This window comes from Podarcis cretensis (genome assembly GCF_951804945.1).
Source record: "Podarcis cretensis genome assembly, chromosome: 6".
Lineage (NCBI taxonomy): Eukaryota > Metazoa > Chordata > Lepidosauria > Squamata > Lacertidae > Podarcis > Podarcis cretensis.
In genome coordinates, this window is record NC_137175.1 from 100,844,559 (window position 1) to 100,868,398 (window position 23,840).

Here is a 23,840-nt window from a genome sequence, read left to right on the forward strand (position 1 = left end):
TCCTAAACAGAATTAAGAAGGGGTGTTAGGTTCCTTTAATTGCTATTAAGGAAAATCTGTTGCACTTGCTTCTCTTCTCTTGCACCTGCAGGTCTTGTGATTACTGTTCAAAGGTCACTGACCTGGCAACTGTGTTCATTCTTGGGTCTATTAAGAGGGGCTGTACACTGCCGCTTTGCATTGCTGCAAAGAAGCTCTGCCAGTTTGATACTGAACTCTGTGCTGTATGTATGCTGTGAGTTGTGCTTCCTTTGCATTTGAAGCCTGCACCTTCTGCTAGGGGTCTAGGCTCAGTTCAGAAGGGCATAGGCTCAGTTCAGAAGGGACAGAAGACTCTGATCTGCAAGGGATGGCCATCCACACAAGGTCGGCACGCGGTCAGGGCGTAGGTGGTCTGTTTAAATTTTTATGCCATTGGCCAACCAACACTAATTAGACCCGGGAACAATTATTCTCAAATACATCAAGTGGGAGCCAATTCTGGATGTGCTTAATTTGAAGGCAGTACACAATTGCCCAAACAGCTGGAGATGAGTTCACTGGTCATTTTATTAATTTTCAGGACGGCAATATGAACGAGGAGTTAACATGATGAGGTTCAGATTCAGATCCAGCGTGAGTGCTTCATTATTTTCAGTATTCTTAGGGTGTGCCTCCAAGTAGACTGCCTCTTGGGAACGAAATTCATGCACGAAGACTTCCTTCACCTTTGTATTCTCCTCACTGCAATTTACCTCCAGCAGGGGCTCTTGGGGCTGACAGTAGACCCTGAGGATCAGTTCGTGCGGAGCCCTGGGCAGGGTGATGGTTCCCTCCAAAGAGAAGAGGTAGAGGCCATCGCAGTGGATTGGGATGGAGCGGTTTAGAACATTTATTTCCATTGTGCCATCCCTCTTTTTAATACCAATCGCTTTCTTATAGGCAATGGAGTCATCTGAAATGCAAGAAAACACAGGAAAAGCCACAAATGTGTTAGTCCCTAACCTACTAGTTTCTCTTACAAGAAAAGAAAATTGGAGGTGGATTGTAAAAGCAAGAGAACAGAAAATCTATAAAAGAAGGTAAAGAAGCAAGGGTCTTTGCCGAAGCTTTTGCATGAAGTAGGGCTTGTCCCTAAGCATACTGGGTGGGGCTGGCTCAAGACATTTGGGCATCTGAAGCCAACCACAAAATGGTGCCTCTCACCCACTTTCGATAGGTGGCGGGGTGTGTGTGTCTGTTTCCAAGGTGCTCAATCTCACTGTCCCTTAAGACTCTTGTTCTGCTGGTGGCTGTACAAAGCACAAGGATCTGGCAACACAACAGAGAAAGCGAACTTCTAGGAGCTGCCCTCATTGAAAGGACGAAACTAGAATCATTGAAAGGAGTTGAACTCGCTCTCATCTTCAAAAAAGTATGCAAGTTCCTGACTCTGCGCCTAATCCGTTTCTCATCTCTTTGGGGCCACGGGTCTTAACCAACAAGCATTTTCCCTACTGGTTGTTACCTGCCGTTGCTGTTTGCATTTCCAGACTCCTCAGTCTTACACACAAACTCTGTCAGCACCTGACATTTCAGCACTTGAAATTTCAGATCTCTGTCAAGAAAATGGTTGCCTCACTTAGGCCTCTGGGTAAAAACTGGCCAGTGTGGTGCAGTGCTTAAGAGCGGTAGACTCGTAATCTGGGGAACCAGGTTTGTGTCTCCGCTCCTCCACCTGCAGCTGCTGGGTGACCTTGGGCCAGTCACACTTCTTCGAAGTCTCTCAGCCCCACTCACCTCACAGAGTGTTTGTTGTGGGGGAGGAAGGGAAAGGAGAATGTGAGCCGCTTTGAGACTCCTGAAGGGGAGTGATAAAGCGGGATATCAAATCCAAACTCTTCTGTCAGAAGTTACCATATGTCTCAGCTCCAATCCCAGCTGGCATTTCCCTCCTGCCTCCTCCAACCTGTCCCCTGACCTCTTTCTCCATGCTTGTTGTTTTTCTCAGGGTGATCTAAAGGGGACAGGAGTCATTTCTCCACTCTGCCCCATTTTGGAAGGATTCTAAAGTTCCTAGGCTGTGCTGGAATCTCACACAAGGCCGGGCTCAGGGCAGCCTAAGAAAGCAGGCCTACCTTTGTGGATAAAATGCAGTCTGCTAACATTCAAAATTTGAGAGCTTGGCTCTTCAAGCCCTAACCCCAGATTCTTGAGTCACAGGGAACTTCAGGGAACTCAGCTGCTCCTTCCCTGCACTTAGCCCCCCTTCCTTGAATCCTTGAGTTTCTCTCTGTCCCACCATTTCCCAAATCTTGCTGTTCTTTCTGCCTTTCTGTTCTCATTACAGCATTTGCATTCCATTTCTCCCTGTTGCTCCTGAGCCTCCACTGCGCCTGCTGAACCCCTTGCACACACCCACACCCAATCCTGATAGAACAACAGTAATATTTTTCACTTCCATCTATCTCTACCTCTGTCTTAGAAACAAGAGAGTTTAAGCTGTTGGTCCAGGCAGATTGTTATTTTTGAACTACCTGCACCAAATATATTCAAACTAACCATTTTTGTTCTCTGTAGCCTTTTTGTGTGTTTGTTACCCACCATTTGCTTAAATGCTTTTTATTCTTCTGTATGTTTTGGAAACACTTTGTATACATCTTTTGCTGCTACAATTCTGTCTAAATCTGGGGGCTGACATTTGCATCTCCTTTTTGTGCTTTGTAACTTTGCAATGGCAGCTGAAGGGCAAAGTCTCCTCTCACACCCACTTCCATCTGGTGCAGCAGTCCTGCCCTGGAACCCAAGCAGGCGCCCAGCTAGGCATGGAGAAATCCATCTGTTTGGCTTCACCTCAGTTTCTCATCTTATGTTCAGTTCTCCACATTTCGGCATCAGTTTGGGAGTATTATTTTTTAAAGTCCTCATGAAAGTTCATCAGCATTCACATGCATGTTTCTTCTAGGCTGCACATGGCTGTATGCAATTTTGCCCGATACACATTTTTTGCAAACCATTTCCCTTGACATAATATATTTTATGTAATTATTTCCTAAATGTGCATTTTTAATTCACACACACATTCATCTAATATACAAATTTTTGTACATATTATTGGTCAGAGAGCCAGTTTAGAAAAATACAGTGGTACCTTGGGTTAAGAACTTAATTTGTTCTGGAGGGCTGTTCTTAACCTGAAACTGTTCTTAACCTGAAGCACCACTTTAGCTAATGGGGCCTCCTGCTGCCACTGTGCCGCCACCGCACAATTTCTGTTCTCATCCTGAAGCAAAATTCTTAACCCAAGGCAATATTTCTGGGTTAGTGGCGTCTGTAACCTGAAGCGTATGTAACCCAAGGTACCACTGTATCTGTTTTTTGGTCCACATATTGTTGGAGAAAGTGCAAATTCGGTAGGCTTGTGTTAAATGTCTTACTGATCTCCCCACCCCTGAGCATCCTTGGCTCCACCCAGAACACCTGCCATTAGCTGAACCAAAGGCTTTCCTCCTCCTGAAGGCTGCCAAGTGCAGCTTCAACGGGACCTTCATTCTACCTCTTATCTCTGCCCTGCTCAGGTATCAGGCTGTTTGCAGTAAAAGGGAACAGAGAAGAAACCAGTAGGAATTATTCTCCAACTGTTTCAACCTAAATTCATTCTCCTGCCTCTTTCACTGGAACAAGGTGGGAGGGAAGGAACAGGCAAACCCGAGTAGGAGAGGGTGGAGATGATTCTTCTCTTCCTGGTAAAGCCCATCTAGATCATTTTCCTGCCTGGATGTTGACTAGAGGAGCAAATGCAGAGCCCGGGAGAGAGTGTTCTTCTCCCTCATGCAGCCTGGTCAGAGAATATTCATTGCTGCTTCAGTTCCCTCTGGGCAAATTGGGTTGGAGGGAAGTCAAGATTGGAAGCATCAACTGGTCATGGGGGAGGAGAGAACAGTGCAACCCACCTCAAGCCTTTGGAATAGGGCGAAGGAGAAGCAGGAGGAGGAGGAGGAGGAGGAGGAGGAGAAGGAGAACTCACACTTGATGTAGATCCATTGTGCCTGTGGGTCTGGACTCTGAAACACAACAAAACATGAGGTTATGAAAGGTGCCTACAAGCTCCAGATGGAAATGCAGACATGATGGGACACCAGGGAACCAACATTATGGGGCCTTTTGCATGGGAAGTTTTAAGAGGTCTCAACTGCAGTCCTTTAGTACAACTATTTCCCGCAAGCTACAGAACTCCAGAGCACTGCCTGTGCAGATCCACTGCAGGTGCAACTCCTAGGGGCTAAGGTCCCTTCACCCCCCAAAAAAAAAAACTATATGAGGATGCTGGGGGCCCCTAAAGTTGATGAACGTTGTCATTCAAATGGTGTGCATGCACTGCATCATGTGAGCAGGGTGGGGCTTATCTCTCCCCCCCCTAATATTTTATCCAAGTTGGCACCCCGATTCACTGCCTCCCCCCCCCCCACGAGAGATGCTGGGAACATTGGCCTCTTCAGAGGCGGTGCACAGCACTGGGAGAGTGGAGTGCTACTAGAGAGTAAAACCTCTGTGGGCTGCAAGGTATCTACTTCTGTGTGTTTGTTTGTGTTCAGTGGCAGAAAGGGGAAAGCTGAGCTCTTAGTAAACACCAGAGGGGTCAAGAATGATGGCCACAGGATAGTTAATATTTTGCAGGCTTGGGGATTAGAGCAGTTGGTGGCATCTCATGCATAGCACCCCCCCCCCCCAGCACAAGCCTGTACAGTAACTTCACTTTGAAGACATCACATATACAGTAGCTCCAAAATAGCCATGTTGCTATCCAGTATTATTTCCTGCCTTTGTTTTAGTTATATAACTGGATTCACATGCCCATAACATAGACTGCGGTATTATTAAAATTTTCTCTCTCCCTGTGTGTGTGTATGTGTATCTAATATATATCTGCCATGTGTCTGATGAAATGAGTTTTAGACTGAAACAGTTTATACTACAATAGATCTGTTAGGGTTGTGTCTAAGGAACTCATATTTGGAGTAGAACCATTGAAATCACTTGACAAGTCATTTAGTTGAGTAGAATCTATTGGAGCTGTATCTTCCTGGCAGCACACGACAGAACCATGAGACAGGTGTAAAATATACTCATGCAAGAGTTTTTACAACCTTACAAACGCAAAGCATGTGGGTGTTCTCTTTTGAAGGCAAATTCAAACTGCAACTTCTCCTCCTTTTGTAGTCATCACCAGCTGTACCTAATCTGCCTAGAAAACCACACCCAGAACTCACAGAAACAGTTACAATCATCTTTCCTGTTTCTTTGCAGAATGACTCCTAACAGAATCCTTACAGCACAATCCTAACCATGTCTACTCAGGATTGAATCCTTTTGAATTCAGTGGGGCTTCCTCCCAAGTAAGCAGGGTTAGGATTTTAGTCTTTAAGTTAAAGGTAAAGATAAAGGGACCCCTGACCATTAGGTCCAGTCGTGGCCGACTCTGGGGTTGCGGCGCTCATCTCGCTTTATTGGCTGAGGGAGCCAGCGTACAGCTTCCGGGTCATGTGGCCAGCATGGCTAAGCCGCTTCTGGCAAACCAGAGTAGCACACGGAAACACCGTGTACCTTCCCGCTGGAGCAAGTAGGTATACTTGCACTTTGACGTGCTTTCGAACTGCTAGGTTGGCAGGAGCAGGGACCGAGCAACAGGAGCTCACCCCGTCACGGGGATTCGAACCGCCAACCTTCTGGTCGGCAAGTCCTAGGCTCTGTGGTTTAAACCACAGCGCCACCTTCATCCCTTAAGTGAGCATAAGGCTATTATTTAGACTGCAGCAGACTGGCACAGTCCCCCAAGTACAGTTTTCCAACTGTACTTCCAAGCATAAAGAGCAGCAACATCTTCCCTGGTTCTTTCTGTTAGAAAACACCTCCAGAAGGCTCTGGCACCCATTATGAATTTAAATATTAAACAAACACATTTGATTTAGATCAGGCACCCCCAACCTACCACCCTCCAGATGTTTAGGCCTACAACTTCCATGATCCCTAGCTAACAGGACCAGTGGTCAGGGATGATGGGAATTGTAGTCCAAAACATCTGGAGGGCTGAAGGTTGGGGATGCCCAATTTAGATGTTTTTAATATAAAAAGATCCCTAATGTTCTGAACCAATTACAAAGATGATTACAATTTCACAGCTTAAAAAAGAGAGCAAAGGACCAGGGTTTTCCCCTAAACAGCCCCCAAACGGCCAGTGCACTTTGGCATCTGCCTAGAGAGCTCTTGACATTTGTAAATGGGCCTCTTACTAGGGAAGAGGTGGGAGCAAGCGCTGGTCTCCCTTAGTCTGTAGGTGGTGCATGCAGCTGCTAGAGAGTTCTTGTGATCGGGATGCCTGGGGGTTTGGTTACCACTCTGTGTCCTCCTGCTCAGCCGCATATGGTGGTGGCAGATGCTCTTTGTGTTCTGCAAGCAACCAAACATACAGGTAGGTTGGAATGTTGTGGAAGTATCTAGAGGCAGAGAAAACCAGCCTTTATTTTGAATCCAAATGAAGGCAGAATGGAGGAAGGATTTTAGGCATCATTTTCAAGCTTGCTTTCATTTGCACGGTCCTGGTTTCAGGTGTCATTCACAGTGGGACTAATTAGGCTTAGTATATGTACAGAAAGCAAACCAAGTATGGATGGTGGTTACAGTATTCAAAAGGCAAAGCAGACACCTTCACAGCAACCTTGCAACCTTCTCGAGGACATTCCCACTTGGTATAGCTAGCATGCAACAACAGAGTGTCTCCAATCCCCGTTTCATCTTTTCTTCTTAAAACTATTGATAAATCCATGATGACAGTTTGTTTGCTCATTCCAATGATCTATATACTGTTTGCCAACATAATCTCTAAACCATGCACAGTAAGCTTACAAAAAACATCCACCAGACATACAGTGTTTTATCTTGAATTTTCATTCACTGGATACTCAAATGAAAAAGAATTTTAATAGATGGACAAGAATGAGAACTCGGTTATCAACTTTAAGACAGATTGTTGAGTTGCAAATGAAAATTATTCCAACCTGTTTGTACTTATTTCAGGTTCTCCCTATCCCCCTTCCTCCGATCACTGTGGCAAAAGCCAATAAAAGATTTGTTTTTCCAAGGTAAAATACTGTGATTATCCTTGAAGTTGTATTATAGAAAATATGGGTCTGAGAGGCCTGGCCACGGGTGGCTGCACTTTCATCAGGTAACATGTCTTCTGTTGGATCCCCATACCTGAGCACAGGCTACTAGAACTAGACCTCTTACAAAAATTGAAGTTCTGTTCCTTGGTATGGGGTGTGGTAAAGGTTTGGTTGCAGCTTTGTGTAAGGAACTAATAAGCGATACACAGGTTTGATATTGGGCATCAACGTTGTTTAGGAGGGAGATAGAGGAGAGAATATAGGTGATGATGGAATATGGCATGATCTGATCAGTCAGTGAAACCAATCTTGACCCATACAAGAGAAACCATGCTTTAATTGTATCATGGGTGGTACAAGACCCCAATGCAAACTATGGGCTATATCTGCCTCATATAACCAACATGCTTAGCTCTAGTTAATGCGTGGAGGGGTTAAGGCCATAGCGTAAGCTTAGTTAGGTCACACACCTTCACCTTGGGAAGAAGGGTTACCAAAGCCTTTGTTCTTTTTCCTTTCCTTCATGTGAACCAACTAGTAAAGATGTTTAAGCTGGATGCTCCAAGCATAGACCATGTGCTTTAGCAACATTTTTCTAAATGTTTAGAAACATTTTTTAAACTATGTTGTACTGCCTGTCTTTTCTCGCTGCTGTACGGAAAAGCACATGCATTTGACCTTTGAAGAGTTTGCAAGTAAACAATTTTTACTTGCTATGCTAAGGGGACGTGGGCAACTTTGGAAGAAAGCTAGGAGGAGGGATTTTAAAAGTCTAACAGCCTATATTTCCATGCTCTACTTCGATGCATATTTTGTGATTTTAAATCTCTGCTAGGGCTCTCTTGCCAGAGTACCAGGCCCCAGGAATTCTCTTTTTATACCTATTATTTTCCTTGCCAACCAGCACAAATGTTACAGATAGCATCTAACATGCTCCCCAACTGCTGGTGAGGCTGCTGGGGGAGCATACTTCCAAGTCTGGTGGGAGTACCTGCAGGTCCATACATTTTGGTCTCTGGTTTTTAATGAAATTGCAGCAATGTTCCCTGGGATACTCAAGAGTACGCAGCACCAGCACTGTTTTTTTCAAATGTTTACTGTAACAACTTCATGGTGAGTTCCGGCACCTTTTTTTTTTTTTAAAAAAAAAAAAGCACTGGCAATTCCTAAGGAGTTGATTCAATTCTCCCCTCTGGCTGCCTCCACTGGAGAGGCAGGGAGGAGGGGCTGTAGTTTCCAGGTTCTGGCGAGACCTTGTGGAGCTTTTGTGAGATCTCGCCGGAAGCCACAGCCACACAACCCTGGCAAGTGACCCTTGGGCAGCAGCGCTGGGGAGTGCGGGGGCACCTTCCTGTTTCACCTCAGGTGGCAAAATGGGCCACCCCTGCATGCGGGACCACATACAGTAACTGGCTGAAGACCTCTGTCCTTAAAAGTATATTGAAGCCAAGTTCTTAAGGGTCTTGTAAAATAATCCAAGAACCTTGAACTTGACCCAGAGGCATTTGGGCAGCACGGGCAAGCTTCCAGGGACTTAGGTGCTGTCTGTCTGACTCCACCACCCATCCAGTCTCCGCATTCTGCGCCAGTGGGAGCTTCCAGATCAGGCACAAAGGCAGCCCCACATCAAGGGGATGGAGCAATTCCTCTGACAGGAAAGGCTGCAGGCATCTGGGATTTTTTAGTTTAGAGAAAAGGCAAGTAAGAGGCGACAAGACAGAAGTTTATAAAATTAAACACGGTAAGGAGAGTGGATAGAGAAAAGCTTATCTTCCTCTCATACACATCCAGTGAAGCTGAATGTTGGACTATTTTGGACTCTGCTGGTCGTGTGCTCATGTCCCAGGAGGATATGGGTCACATCAACGTGACGGGAGACCGGAGTGATAAATCTCGGGCGACGCTGCATTGGGGGAAGACACAAGGCCTCAGGGTTATCTCCCAACAGGTTCTAATTAGAACTCCAGAATGTTGCTTTGATGAGTTTATTCCTGATGAGTTTACTCTAAGAAGCACTTTTGGTTAAGGAACTTTCTTAGCACATCAAAAGGCTAGTATTCATGAACTAGCGATAAAGTTCCCCACAATAAATCTAGAGCAGTGGTTCCCAATCTTTTTGGGCCATGCCCCACCTAAGCATCTCTAAAAACCTGACACACACACCGCCCCCCCCCCCCCCCCCCCGGTGACATATAATTTTTATTATTCAAAACCCCCTACTCACGTGGAGGAAGCCTAAAAGGCCATTAACTTGGTCTAACTCATTCTTGAATTGCCAACATTTTAAATAAAATTTAAATAACCACATGCTTAGTTTAAAACTAAATATTAAGGCATGATTTGACCTGTTTGATAAAAGCAAAAATATAGTACAGTTTACTGGTTCCAAATGGACAGCTGTATTCTCTACCAGAGGAGTTTATCATAGGAGGGAACTAATTAGCCGGTAGTTCAACCCTACTTCTGTTGACAAAACCCACACACTAGAATTATAAAGAACAAAAACTGCAAAGCTAAGACAGATGATCTTATTTCTTGGACCAGCCCATCATCATTCATCAGATTGTTACCTTTCTCTCATGGACCTTTATTTTGTTCCATGTATGGTTGCAGGTCTATCCATCAGGGTAGATCAGATATATTTTCCTCACCAATCTGACCATTAAATCAATTACAGGTTGATGAAGAAGTAGTGAAACGTTTGAGTGGATACAGTGTTAAACACTAGGCTGATTTAGAATGTGTCTCAATATGTATAAAATTTTTAGCTACATTTAAAAAAATTAAGTCACAGTTTGAAAGGCTCCTATTCCAAGACCGATTAAAATGGCTGAAATGAAACTTCCTGAGCCAAAAACAGTCAGGACTACTCTTAAATAACTTCACTGAGAGGAAAATAATTAGTGTGGTGTAATGCTGCTGTGGGGACGCAGGTGGCGCTGTGGGTTAAAGCCTCAGCGCCTAGGACTTGCCGATCGAAAGGTCGGCGGTTCGAATCCCTGCGGCGGGGTGCGCTCCCGCTGCTCGGTCCCAGCGCCTGCCAACCTAGCAGTTCGAAAGCACCTCTGGGTGCAAGTAGATAAATAGGGACCGCTTACCAGCGGGAAGGTAAACGGCGTTTCCGTGTGCGGCTCTGGCTCGCCAGAGCAGCGATGTCACGCTGGCCACGTGACCCGGAAGTGTCTCCGGACAGCGCTGGCCCCTGGCCTCTTAAGTGAGATGGGCGCACAACCCCAGAGTCTGTCAAGACTGGCCCGTACGGGCAGGGGTACCTTTCCCTTTACCTAATGCTGCTGTGACAGCAGAAACCACTATTGTAAATTCATTGTACTAGCATTTTGTGAAAAATTTTCCCCAGCACAGAAATAGTATCCTAAGCACATTTCAACTGGCATGGAGTTCACAAGCAGGGCAAACTGGACTCTCAAAGGATGTCAACATGCTAAGGTCCAACCGCCCCCTCATTGCAACTGTCTTTATTTTAGTATTTCCTGTTCTCCACAAACACTAATAAATAACAGCGATAAAGCCCTCTTCGCCCCAGCCTCTATGTTCAGAACTAGAAATTGGTTGCCCGCCCCCCCCCCAAGGTGCTTAGCAGTCCCTAGATGATCAGGACTATCACTTATTCGGGTCTCACTCCCACCCGTCTCCACCTCTCTTCACTTTTATTCCCTGTGATCTTCTAATCTGTGTGTGGCAAACCCAGCCCCACTTCCGCAGGCAAATACATTTCCAAATCTGGACCTCCCTTGTTGAATCTGGCCAAAATAAAAATGTGAGGTTTACTTGTGTTATTTTCCAGTGCTGGTATTTATCACTAAATTTTGGGAATGAGGGTGGCATTGCACTTTTTATTTAATGAACTTGGTAAGGTTTTTAAAAATAATTTACTGGCAAATTGCAGGGGATTGGACTAGAAGACCCATGGGGTCCCTGCCAACTCTACAATTCTATGGTTCTAAGACTTATTTTCCAATTGTTTCAGTGTGCCTTGATAAAGCCTAGCATTTTCTAACAAAATATAAACATGAGAATGGAATTTTAAAATTGTCCTTAAGATTGCCAAGCCTTGAGATTATCAGCCAATTTCAAAAATAAGTGGTATGAGATTTTTTTACATTTACTAGTTACAAATTCTGAGATTTACCAACAAATGATGGAAAACTAGGACAAAGTTTATCATTAGCCAAAGGCACTTGGCGATTTTTGAGGTATACTAATAACTGTTGAACACCAAGTGGAAATGATCATTACGTGCTCCTAGTATTTAAAACCACCCGTTTCTAACAACAGTTGATGTGAGAAATGGCTATAATATTTCTCTCTTAAGGAAGCAAAGCAATAAACCTGTCCTACATTGTTGGAGAATCTTGTAATTAAGGAGGGAAACAGTGTGGCTAAATATTTGAGTCAGAGGAAGAGCTCAAATAACTTGCCATTTACATTGTAACTTCTGCAAAGATAGATTTGCACATACCCTAACTCCACAGAAGCCCGCAGCTTTTTGTATGTGTTCCTTAGCATACATGCAGATGAACAGACCAAGGGACCATTTTAATAGCAGGCTTTCCAATACCAATCATGTGGTTTTAAAAGAGCCCTATTATATGAAAGCAACCCTATTATATGAAAAGTGTGTGCCTTTTTCTGATTCAGGAGAGCCTAAACATAAACAAGTCTGTGGACTTCAGGATGGGAAAGCCTCGTCTGTGTGACTCTGTCAGGAGAGTCATACCTGTAAGGTTCTTTTGCAGACTTACCCTAAGGTAGCACAAGCCAATGCAGATCAGGCAGGCAAGCAAGACCACCAGCTGTACAGCCACGGTCCCAAGCTGCATCCAGATTTGTCTGCTTCTTTTCCTGTCCTCCTCACACTTCTCAGCAGGTGCTTCTTCCAGTTTTCTGGCCTCCATCTCCACTTGTTCCTCCATGTGCAAAGCACAAAGGAAGAGAATCAACACTGAAGCCAGAGAGCTGTGAATTCCCAGGGACAGCTATTAAATAGCATTAAGAGATCATTTTAAGCCTTATATGCAAACAGAGGCGGGGAACTTCTTTATGACTAATATGAAATTTCCCTTGAATCTCACTCTCTCTCCTTCTGTGGGTGATTGTGGTGGTTGATATTTAAGATATCCCAATTCATTTTTAATAGACATTTAAGCTGATCCCCAGAGATTTATGGATCTCTGTTTTCCTGGCTGTGCCTCCCAAACGTGGAGCAAATATGTTGCTCAAAGGCCTGTCTGACCCCCTTTCTGAGTGTCTGGGTCAGAAGACGCACAAGGCAAATGTCACTCAGTGAACACAGTGCAACACAGTAAGCTAGAAATAGATGGGTTACAAATAAAATAAATAAAAGCAAAGTTTAGCTGGCATAGCTCAGTTGGTCTTAATCTCAGGGTTGTGAATTTGAGCCCATTAGGCAAAATATCCCTACACTGCAGGGGGTTGGACTAGATGACCCTCATGGTCCTTTCCAACTCTACTATTCTATGGTTCTAAATAAAAGATACTAGGCCAGCCCCTGGTATTAACCAGGTCTCTTTAGTACTGCCTCTTACTCCTGAAACCATACCCTTGATCTTTGGCTTCTCCCTTTCCTCCTCTAATCATGCATGCTCCCTCTAACCTTTACCCCTTAAATTCAAACAAGTTCTATAGCTGTGTACACACCATACACTTATAGTGTATACCCCCCAAAAGAATGGGAACTGTAGTTTGCTAACAGTGCTGGGAACTGTAGCTCTGTGGGGTATAAACTACAATTCCCATATTCTCATGAGAGCATAAACCTCCAGCAAGGCCAAATTCTTCAAGTAGAGGAGGTTATTTTTCATTTTTAAATGCCTTCAACAGTTTGATTTTTTTTTTCAATCAGAACAAGGTACCATTTTCATGTGGTTGTTTTATTTTAAAAAGTAATCTGTCCTAGTCCCATGAACACAGGGCAAATAACATAACATTGTTGTTGTTTAGTCGTGTCCGACTCTTCGTGACCCCATGGACCAGAGCACGCCGGGCACTCCTGTCTTCTACTGCCTCCCACAGTTTGGTCAAACTCATGTTGGTAGCTTCGAGAACACTGTCCAACCATCTCGTCCTCTGTTGTTCCCTTCTCCTTGTGCCCTCAATATTTCCCAGCATCAGGGTCTTTTCCAGGAGGTCTTCTCTTCTCAGGAGGTGGCCAAAGTCTTGGAGCCTCAGCTTCTGGATCTGTCTTTCCAGTGAGCACTCAGGGCTGATTTCCTTCAGATGGATAGGTTTGATCTTCTTGCCGTCCATGGGACTCTCAAGAGTCTGCTCCAGCCCCATAATTCAAAAGCATCAATTCTTCGGCAATCAGCCTTCTTTATGGTCCAGCAAGCCACTCCAGTATCCCTGCCAAAAAAACTGCATGGCAAAAACAACAGGCATATAAAACATAACATTACCTTTGATATAATCTAATAAGCAAGGAAGCATTTTGCTCACTTCTGAAGTCAAATGAAAAGTTCTTATTTCTAGGAGAGTTCCCAAGATGCCCCCTTGTGGCTCAGATCTATTTATTGACGGGTACAGCTTCAAGCCTGCCTTTTGCAGAAGGACTATGCATTTGTAAAATATTTCTCAGAACTGTATAAGGAAAGGAAAAAATCTGTAAAATAGATGCTGAAAAAGCCTTTGACAATGTGTCTTGGGAGTTCATGGAAAAAATTGCTTAAAGAAATTAATTTTGGACCTAAATTTTTAAATTGAAGCTACAAACATGAGTCTGACCAAACTGCGGGAGGCAGTGGAAGACAGGAGTGCCTGGCGTGATCTGGTCCATGGGGTCACCAAGAGTCGGACACGACTAAACGACTAAACAACAACAACAATTTTTTAAAAGGAATACAAGCAATATATTCATAACAAAATGCCAAGTTAATTGTAAATCAGGTGATAATGGATGAATGTAAGATACAAAAAGGAACTAAACAAGGATGCCCGCTATCACCGCTGTTGTTTATTCTGGTCCTGGAAGTACTTGCAAGAAATATAAGAGCAGATAAGGAGATCACAGGGTAAAAACTGGAAAAAGTGAATTTAAATTGAAAGCACATGCTGATGATTTAGTAATTACGGTGGAGGATCCAAAAAAATCTAATCCTAGAGTGATAGAAAAGATTCAAGAATTTGAAGAAGTGGCAGGATTTAAATTAAACAGAAATAAAACTAAGCTATTAGTAAAAAAATTGAAGAAAAGAAAAAAGAGTTGATACAAAGTATTGAGATGGAAGTTCATAAAAAAGTAAAATACTTAGGGATATGGTTAACAGCAAAAAATATAAATATCTACAAAGACAATTATGAAAAAGTGTGGTCTGAGATAAAAAGGAATTTAGAAATATGGAGCAGAATGAACCTTTCCCTACTAGGAAAAATAACAGCGATAAAAATGAATGTATTGCCAGAAATGTTCTTTCTGTTCCAGACAGTCCCAGTAATGGTGAAAGATGATTGCCTCAAAAAATGGCAGAAGGATATTTCAAAGTTTGTCGCGGGGGGGGGGGGGGAGGCAAAAGGCCAAGGATTAAACATAAGATACAGATATAAAAGAAAGAGGTGGGTTTGCCCTCCCAGACTTCAAATTGTATTACGAGGCCGCATGTTTGGTATGGATTAGGGACTGGATAAAACTAGAAAAGGAAGAAGCAGACTTCCGGTTGAGCCCGAACCCAGCGCAAGCGGGGATTTCTCCGTCTGAGGAATCCCGAGCTTTCCGAAGGGAAAAGGGGGTGCTACAGGGCGCAGTAGCCCCCGAAAATACTCGCTGGTGGATGTCCAGGAGTTCTGGTTCCCGCGGATGCCGAAACGCTGATCGTCCGGCTGTCAGGTAACTCCTTTTGGAGCGAAGAGAACGGCGGGCAGGGAAGCGGGCTGAAGGGAAGCCATTGCTACCTTCGGAAAGCGAAGCCCCGAGCTTGCAGGGAAAGTGCTCAATTCTCAAAATAAAAGAAATTCGGACCCTAATTGTTCAATTGAAAGGATTAATTTGGCTACGGAAGGACCCGGAGTAAGAAGTGAAAATTTATGGAGGTCAGCCGCCTCTGAAATCAGCTTTGACGCAGAACTGTAAGCAGAGCTGGAAACGGAAAGTAAGTTGCCGCTAGCGGCTTTGATCTCTCCCCCCCTGCGGAACTCCTTTAAATTCCTTTAAAAATAGCTTTGCAACAAAGTTAAAAGGGGGGGAAGAAAATTGGAACTGGGGAAGCCCTCGAAGATACAAATATAGAGTTGGGGAGTCTGTGCTTAACATATTTTTCACTTTCGGAGTATCTGCGCAATGAAGCTCTGGACTCCATTGTTACTATTTTTAACGGAAGTTTCTGCGGGTGAACTAAGAGAATTGAAAGTGATACATTGAATGCAATTCTAGCTGGACTATTTTTACTGTTCTCCCTTTTTTTTGAAGAAGGTTGGCAAATAGGCAGTTTATATACACTTTTATCATTTTGAAAAGAGACAATTTTGCTTTAATTTTGCTGGCTTTTGATTGGACCTTTCCTCTCCTTTGTGGATTTATAAACTGAGAAGCCCAAAGTCACGGACTGCCGGGGCAACAAAGAGCTGTCAAATTGCTGAAATGTTTTTAATTCTGAAAGTGCTACATTTGAGCGCTACAGTTTAGTTACAAACTGGGGAACTGTATCTTGCACATCTTCAAAGACTTTGTTTTAACATTGAGGAAGCTCTACAAACCAAAAGGAATTTGAAGGTTCTCTTTAAATCTGTCTTTAACTGCTGGGATTTTAATGGCGGAACAGTCCTTTCTTTCTGCTGAAGTACAAATGTACTCCCCCTAGAGGACTTTGGATTTATAATTTTCTGGGAACTGTATTTTGTTTTGACTCTTTGCTGCCTTGTTGTTTACTCTTTGGAACTGTCTTTCCCACGGGACTGTATACAATTTAACCTTGGCACGTAGTCAGGATTGGAATGAGTGGCACAGGGAAAGCAAGATTGGCTAAAACGAAAGCTAAACAACTAGTACAAACAACTTTGACTTCTCAGCCATGCAGATCTTCTGTCCCAGCTGTTCTAGTACAAGAAGAGGTAGTTGCGCAAACTGCACCAAAGGATATGGCATCTGGAGAATCTGAAACAGTTTTAAATCAAATTTTGGAACAACTGGCAATTTTAAATAAAAAGGCGGATGAGCATTCGTCCAAAATTGACCAAGCAACAGCCACTATTAGCAAACTGACTGATCAAGTTGCTCAACACACACAAGCAATTGGGAATATTCAGGAAGCAACTGTGGAAAACCGTAAATTGGCTGAGGAAGCCAATCAGAAAGCAGAGGCAGCCAATCAGAAAGTTGACGCATTAAAAGTGGAGGTAAAGCCCTTGTACAAACAGATCAAGGAACAGCAGGCCTACCTGGCTATGACGGAACTGAAGAATAGGGAAAATAATCTTAGGTTGAGAGCTATCCCAGAACTTGAACAGGAAGATCTGATTGGTTATTTGACATCAGAAATTACAAAGTTCTGGGGTATAGAAGAGGATAAGGACTTTAAAATTGTAACTGCTTTTAGATTGGGAAGAGTGGTGAGGAAGGACAGATCCAGAGACTGTCTGATCATCTTGAGATCTAAGCAAGAGAGAGATAAAATACTAGGCCTTCATTTTGGAAAATCACTTGTTATTCAAGGCATCAAGGCAGAAATCTACAAAGACATCCCGAAACAACTTTTGGACCTTAGAGATACTTATATAGAATTAACAAGACTACTGAGAAGCAACTCAATTCCCTTTAGGTGGGAGTTCCCTCAAGGACTATCCTTCAACTTCAAAGGAAAGAAAGTTAAAATCAAAACAGCAGAAGATCAACAAAAGTTTTTGAATGACCACGAAGAGGACCTACAGAAAGGAACAACAGGATCTTGGCCACCACCTCCACCTATACCTACACCTGCACCTACACCCTCGGGACCAGAGGACCAAAAGAAAGAGACGCCACCACAGGACTAACAGACTGATCCAGGATGTCTCTGCAGCTTCTTAGTTGGAATATAAATGGCGGAAATTCCCCAGAAAAAAGAAGAAGAATTTTTCATATATTGAAAAAAGAACAATTGGACATTATTTGCTTGCAGGAAACACATGTGACTAGGCTTCACAGAAAAGTGTTAATTAATAAAAGACTAGGCCAAGAATTTATTTCATCGGACAAAGTTAAGAAAAGAGGAGTGGTGATTTATGCAAAGGAGAGCCTGTCACCAAAACTCTTATTTAAAGACGAGCAAGGAAGAATTTTGGCAATTGAAATACAGGTCCAAGGAGAAAAGTTTTTAATATTAGGAATTTATGCGCCGAATGAGGGGAAATCAGAATTTTACAGGAAACTGCATGAGACAATTCTGGACTATCTGGACTATACCAACATCATTATGATGGGAGATATGAATGGAGTGGTCTCTACAAATATGGATAAGTCACAAAATCAAAATTTAACAAATGACGGCAGACTACCTAAAACTTTCTTTGAACTAACTGACAATATGGATTTGATTGATATATGGAGGACAAAGAACCCCTTAGGCAGAGAAGGAACTTTCTTTTCTGAAGCCCACCTGTCATGGACAAGAATCGACCAAATATGGATAACTAGGGGACTGGCACCTAAGACTAGAAAAGTGGAAATCTGCCCAAAAAACTGCTCCAACCATAATGCTATGAAAGTGGAAATGAGACTTATTCCAACCGGTTCCTTCAGATGGAAAATGAATGACACCCTATTAAGAGATCAGGAGATTGTCAAGAAGGCCCAAAAAACTTTAAAAGACTATTTTGAAATAAATTTGAATACTACGGTGGAAAAAAGAATAATCTGGGACGCAAGTAAAGCAGTTATGAGAGGGTTTTTGATACAACAGAACACAATAAAGAAAAGACTTTGGAATGAAAAAAAGGATAAGATTTTAGACAAGATAAGAGATGGTGAGAAAAAATTGAGATCAAAACCTAAATCACAGGAGGTTCTGAGAGAAATTAAATTTTACCAAGCACAATACGCTAAATTGATAAATCAAGAAGTTGAGTGGAAAATTAAACAGATGAAACAAAGATCATTTGAATCAGCGAATAAGTATGGGAAACTGCTTGCATGGCAGTTGAAAAAGAGACAAAAATTGAACACGGTTATCAATTTAGAGATTGAAGGGAGGAATATCCAGAAACCAGAGGAAATTAGAAAGTGCTTCCAGAGATATTTCAAACAACTTTATATGCAAGGGCCGCAGGAAGAGACTGAGATAGACCATTTCCTAAAAATTAATGGACTACCAAAATTATCCCAGGAAAAGAGAACAATCCTAAATGATAAAATAACGCAACAAGAAATTGAGGGTGCCATTCAGAATATGCAACTAGGCAAATCTCCAGGACCTGATGGTCTTACCTCCAAGTATTACAAGACGTTGAAAGATTTTTTGACACAACCACTAATGGAGGTCTGTAACCAGATCATGGAGGGGAAGAAGGCACCAGAATCGTGGAAAGAAGCTTTCATCACATTGATACCTAAAGTGGAATCTGAAAAGACTCAACTTAAGAACTACCGTCCCATCTCACTCCTAAATGTGGATTATAAAATCTTTGCGGATATTTTGGCAAGTAGATTTTAAAAAGTGCTAAATGAAGTAATTCATAAAGATCAGGCAGGCTTTCTTCCAGGTAGACATTTGTTTGATAATACTAGGAACATTATAGATATTTTGGAACTTTTGCAAACTAATATTAACACAAAAGCAGTGTTAATTTTTATTGATGCGGAGAAGGCCTTTGACAACATTTCTTGGAGGTTTATGAAGAAAAACTTGGAAGGGATGGGAGTGGGACGGGGGTTTGAAAATGGAATAGAGGCAATTTACTCAGAGCAAAAAGCTAAATTGATAGTCAACAATGTGGTGACAGAAGAGTTTAAAATTGAAAAAGGAACACGACAAGGTTGCCCCTTATCCCCTCTGTTATTTATTTCAGTCCTAGAGGTGCTTTTGAACATGATTAGGGAGGACCGGTTGGTGCAAGGAATACAGGTCGGAGTGAAACAGTATAAATTGAAAGCTTTTGCAGATGACTTGGTAATAACATTACAGGAGCCAGAATCTAGTACGAAAAGAGTTTTGGAACTGATATATGAGTTTGGTCGGGTGGCGGGATTCAAATTGAATAAGCAAAAAACTAAGGTTTTGGTAAAAAATCTGACATCTTTGGATGCAGAAAGGTTTCAGAATGAGACAGAGTTAAATGTGGTTTAAAAAGTGAAGTACCTAGGGGTTAATTTGACTGCTAAAAAATTTGAATTTATTTAAAGATAATTATGAAAAATGTTGGTCAGAAATTAAAAAGGATTTAGAAATTTGGTCAAGATTGAAACTTTCCTTGCTGGGTCGAATTGCAGCTATAAAGATGAATGTATTGCCAAAGATGTTGCTTTTGTTTCAAACTCTACAGATTGTGGACAGAGTGGAATGTTTTGGAAAATGGCAGAAAGATATTTCTAAGTTTATCTGGCAGGGCAAAAAGCCCCGAATAAAATTTAGAATATCAACTGATGCAAAAGAAAGAGGGGGGTTTGCCCTGCCAGATTTAAAGTTATATTATGAAGCTGCAGCTTTCTGCTGGATGAAAGATTGGTTACTTCTTGAGAACACTGATGTCCTAGATCTGGAAGGGTTTAACAATGCTTTTGGTTGGCATGAATACTTGTGGTACGACAAGGTAAAGATTCACAAAATGTTCAAAAACCATATTGTCAGAAAAGCAATATTTATTGTCTGGACAAAATATAAAAACTTACTAGAAAGTAAGACCCCGAGATGGCTATCACCAATGGAGGCTAAGGCCCGGAAAAGACTCAATATGGAGGCCTGTTGGCCGAAATATTGGGAAATAATAGAAAAAATTGGAGACAAATGGAGGTTGCAGAGCTTGGAGAAATTAAAGAATAAGGTGCAAGATTGGTTACACTACGCTCAAATTCAAGAGGTTTTTATATTGGATAAAAAGAGACAGAACTGTTGGAACCAAAGACTAAGGTACTTTCGAGAATGTATAACTTGCTGCTTAAATGGAACACACAGGATGAGACTGTTAAATCAGCCATGATAAAATGGGCTCAGGATATTGGGTATAACATTATGTTTGAGGACTGGGAAAGGTTATGGACCACCGGAATAAAATTCACGGCATGTAATGCCTTGAAGGAGAATATTATGAAAATGATATATAGGTGGTACATGACCCCAGTCAAGCTTGCAAAAATATATCACCTGTCTGATAATAAATGTTGGAAATGTAGAGAGGCTGAGGGGACATTCTTTCACCTCTGGTGGACATGCCCAAAAGTGAGGGTCTTCTGGGAAATGATCTATAATGAACTAAAAAAGGTATTTAAATATACCTTTGTTAAGAAACCAGAGGCCTTCCTCTTGGGCATTGTCGGCCAGAAAGTGTCAAAGAAGGACAGAAGTTTCTTTATGTATGCGACAACAGCAGCAAGAATACTTATTGCAAAGTATTGGAAGACACAAGACTTGCCCACACTGGAAGAGTGGCAGACGCAATTGATGGATTATATGGAATTGGCTGAAATGACTGGCAGAATCCGAGACTTGGGAGAAGAAACAACGGAAGAGGACTGGAAGAAGTTTAAGGACTATTTACAAAAACAATATAAGTTGTATGAATGTTAAGTATCTGCACGATTTAGAAAATCTCAGTTCCAGCAAATAGATTTTGTAAAATAGAAAATTAAGTTATAAGTAAGAAAAGGTCGAAATTTAAGGCAACAATATGTTTAAATTTAAGGTATGAGTAAATGATAAAAATTATCTTAAATTTAGAAGTATAATATTTGGAAAGTACAAAATAAGGTATGAAACAAGGTAATAATTTGCTGATATTTTTAATATAAATAATGCAGGGTAAAGGAGATGTGAGGAAGTCCAGTTAGTTATATATAAAAAAATTGTATTGAATAGTTGGTTTTTTTCTTTTCCTTTTTTATTTTTTATTTCCTTTTTTCTATATGGTTTTTTGGTGTATTTGTTCTGGCTTTTTTGTGTACTATTTTTTGGTGAAGGGATCTTGTATGTATATTGTGTACTATGAAAATTTAATAAAATATTTAAATATATATATATATATATATACACTTTTATCATTTGGTAAAAAGGAAATTCCAAAGTAATAACGTTAAAAAAAAATTTGGAGGTTATAAATGTACATCTGAAACTAAAACCCCTGTGGTCAGCAGGGGAACTACAATTTGTTTTTCTTCTCTGCCTTGGATTTTCTAGCGGTTGTTTTGGTGATGGGACTATAGACTACGAACTTATATGTTTATTGAAATTCTTTTTTTTTTTTTGCCTAATCTTCACCTAATTTTTGTGGAAGTTTTGCTCCTAACCTTTATTTGAAAATCTCTGGACTGGAATTGGTAAGAATCCCTAGGGATATCTGGATAATAGTAGACCGCAGCTGTTTTCTCTTTACAAAAGGATTATTTTTTTCTCTATTTTTGATGTTCCCGTCCTGAACTATTTTTGGGATTTGGTTTTTGCTAATCTCTGTTATTGGAATAGCCTAATTGGTGGCAGAAGACGACTAAGGATTAGCCAAATTGGTGGCAAGAAGATATATAATCTGTGTTATTGCCTCCCTGGTGGCACCCTTTGGTGGAGACCAATTCTGAATTAACTTTTTCCTGGTGTCACCCCCTGTTGTAATTTGGAATTAACTTTAAAAGACTTCTACCCACGTCTAGCTGATTGGGACTTTGCCCTTCTGGACTGGGGGAGGGCGTTAAGGATTGGGATTTGTTATTATTAAATGGTTGATTGTGATATTAGATATTTGTAAGTGTAAGATAATCATATTGAAAAATGAAGAAAACAGGTGAAGGCACACCAGCAGACAGGAAAGGGTCAAAACAAGAGTCAGATTTTAAAGCGGAAATTTTGAAAATGTTTGCTGAGATCAAACAAAGTGAAAAGAATTTAGAGACTAAATTAGAACAGGTGGATAGTAGAATTGGTAAAATGGATAAAAAAATTGATGAAACAGTAAACGAACTTAAAGGTCAAATTAAAGAGGTATCAAAAAGAATCCAAAAGCTAGAGGAAGGGTGGAAGAAAACTAAAAATGAAATGAAGGAAATGAAAAAAGAGGAAGACAAAATGAAATCAGGTATGTTAGAGATGAATAAAACTCAGGAGGAGGTCTTGGATGCGATTGCAATCCTGAGACAGAGGGAAACCAATCTGAGGCTGAGAGCTATACCAGAGACACAGGGGGAGAATATCAAGGAGAAACTGATTAAAGAGTTGGCGCAATGGTTAGAGATGGAACCAGATGAGGTTGCAAAAACAATTCAAAATGCATTCAGAATGAGAGTAAAATCAGTTAAAACACGAAAATTTCCTGGAGACTGTTTAATAACATTCAGAGAGACATGAGGAATATGATATTGCAGAAGAATAGAGAAAAAAGACTGAATATTGATGGGAATTACATTTTCATCTTTAAAGACATACCAATAAGATTACTGAAACGAAGAGACCCCTATAAATCATTTGTTCAAATTCTCAAGAGAAACAACATTGAATTTAGATGGGAGTTTCCCGAAGGAATCTCTTTTTTTTACAAAAGCAAGAAACATCGACTGACAAGTCCAGAGGAGACAAGTAAGTTTCTGAGGAAATACAAGGAATTAAGAACAGAGGAGGAGGAAGAAAGAGGAGCTGTGGGAGGAGCAGCCATTGGAGGAGTAGACCCAAAGGATGTTGGTGATGAGAATGGGGAAAAATCGGAAGAAGAAGAAGAAGAGGAGCAGGAAGAAGAAGAAGAAGAAGAAGAAGAAGAAGAAGAAGAAGAGAAATAAATATTTAAAAATATATATTTAATTTGGAGCTACAATGGCATTAAAAATTTTGAATTGGAATATTAATGGAATGAATGATAGGAAGAAAAGGAATAAAATTGAACAATGTTTAAAAAGGAAGAATTTGGATATAATTTGTTTGCAAGAAACACATGTGGCAAGAAAACACAGGAAAATTTTAATCAACAAAAGATTAGGAAATGAATTTATATCTTCCGACAAAAGTAAGAAGAGAGGGGTTGTACTGTACATAAAGAACAAAATTGAAGCTCAACAAATTTTCAAAGATGAAGAAGGAAGAATTAATTGTCGGGATCTATGCACCTAATGGAAATAAAGCAGACTTTTTTAAGAATTTGGAGGAAAAACTGTTCGATTATGCAGATCAAAAGATCATCATAATGGGGGATTTCAACGGTGTGGTGTCAATGGAAATGGATAGACTAAGAGCAGTTGGGACTAGCAAAGAAGGAAAATTACCAAAGACGTTTTTTACGATGGTAAAAAATTGCAATTTAATGGATATCTGGAGACTGAGACACCCACTGGAAAAACAATTTACATTTTATTCTGAACCGAATCAATCAATGTCAAGAATAGACCAAATATGGGTCTCAAACGAATTAACCCCAAGAATCAGACAAATAGAAATCCAACCGAGAACAATTTCAGATCACAGTTCAATAGAATTTGAGTTACAAGGATATGAAGAAAGAACTTTTAGATGGAGAATGAATGACTACCTCCTAGATGACCAGAAAATTGTGGAGAAAGCACAAAAGAATTTGATGGACTATTTTGTA

At 41.3% G+C, this 23,840-nt stretch overlaps 1 protein-coding gene across 2 annotated transcripts in view; it reads right to left on the bottom strand.

Annotated features, from left to right (window-relative positions):
* Positions 1–531: 531 nt before the first annotated feature.
* TNFSF4 (TNF superfamily member 4) overlaps positions 532–23,840 on the bottom strand; it is a 52,621-nt gene continuing 29,312 nt past the window's right edge. The window contains exons 1-3 of one of the 2 annotated variants that reach the window (XR_013840039.1): positions 6,249–9,252; positions 3,986–4,022; positions 532–934 (exon numbers count right to left, since the gene is read on the bottom strand). Coding sequence is in view for 1 of the 2 variants with exons in the window: in XM_079981739.1 (XP_079837865.1) it covers positions 552–934; positions 3,986–4,022; positions 11,885–12,049 (585 nt within the window). In the remaining variant the exon portion in view is untranslated. Of the gene's footprint in view, positions 935–3,985; positions 4,023–6,248; positions 9,253–11,884; positions 12,050–23,840 lie in introns of those variants that run through there. The other variant, XM_079981739.1, reaches the window with a different exon arrangement.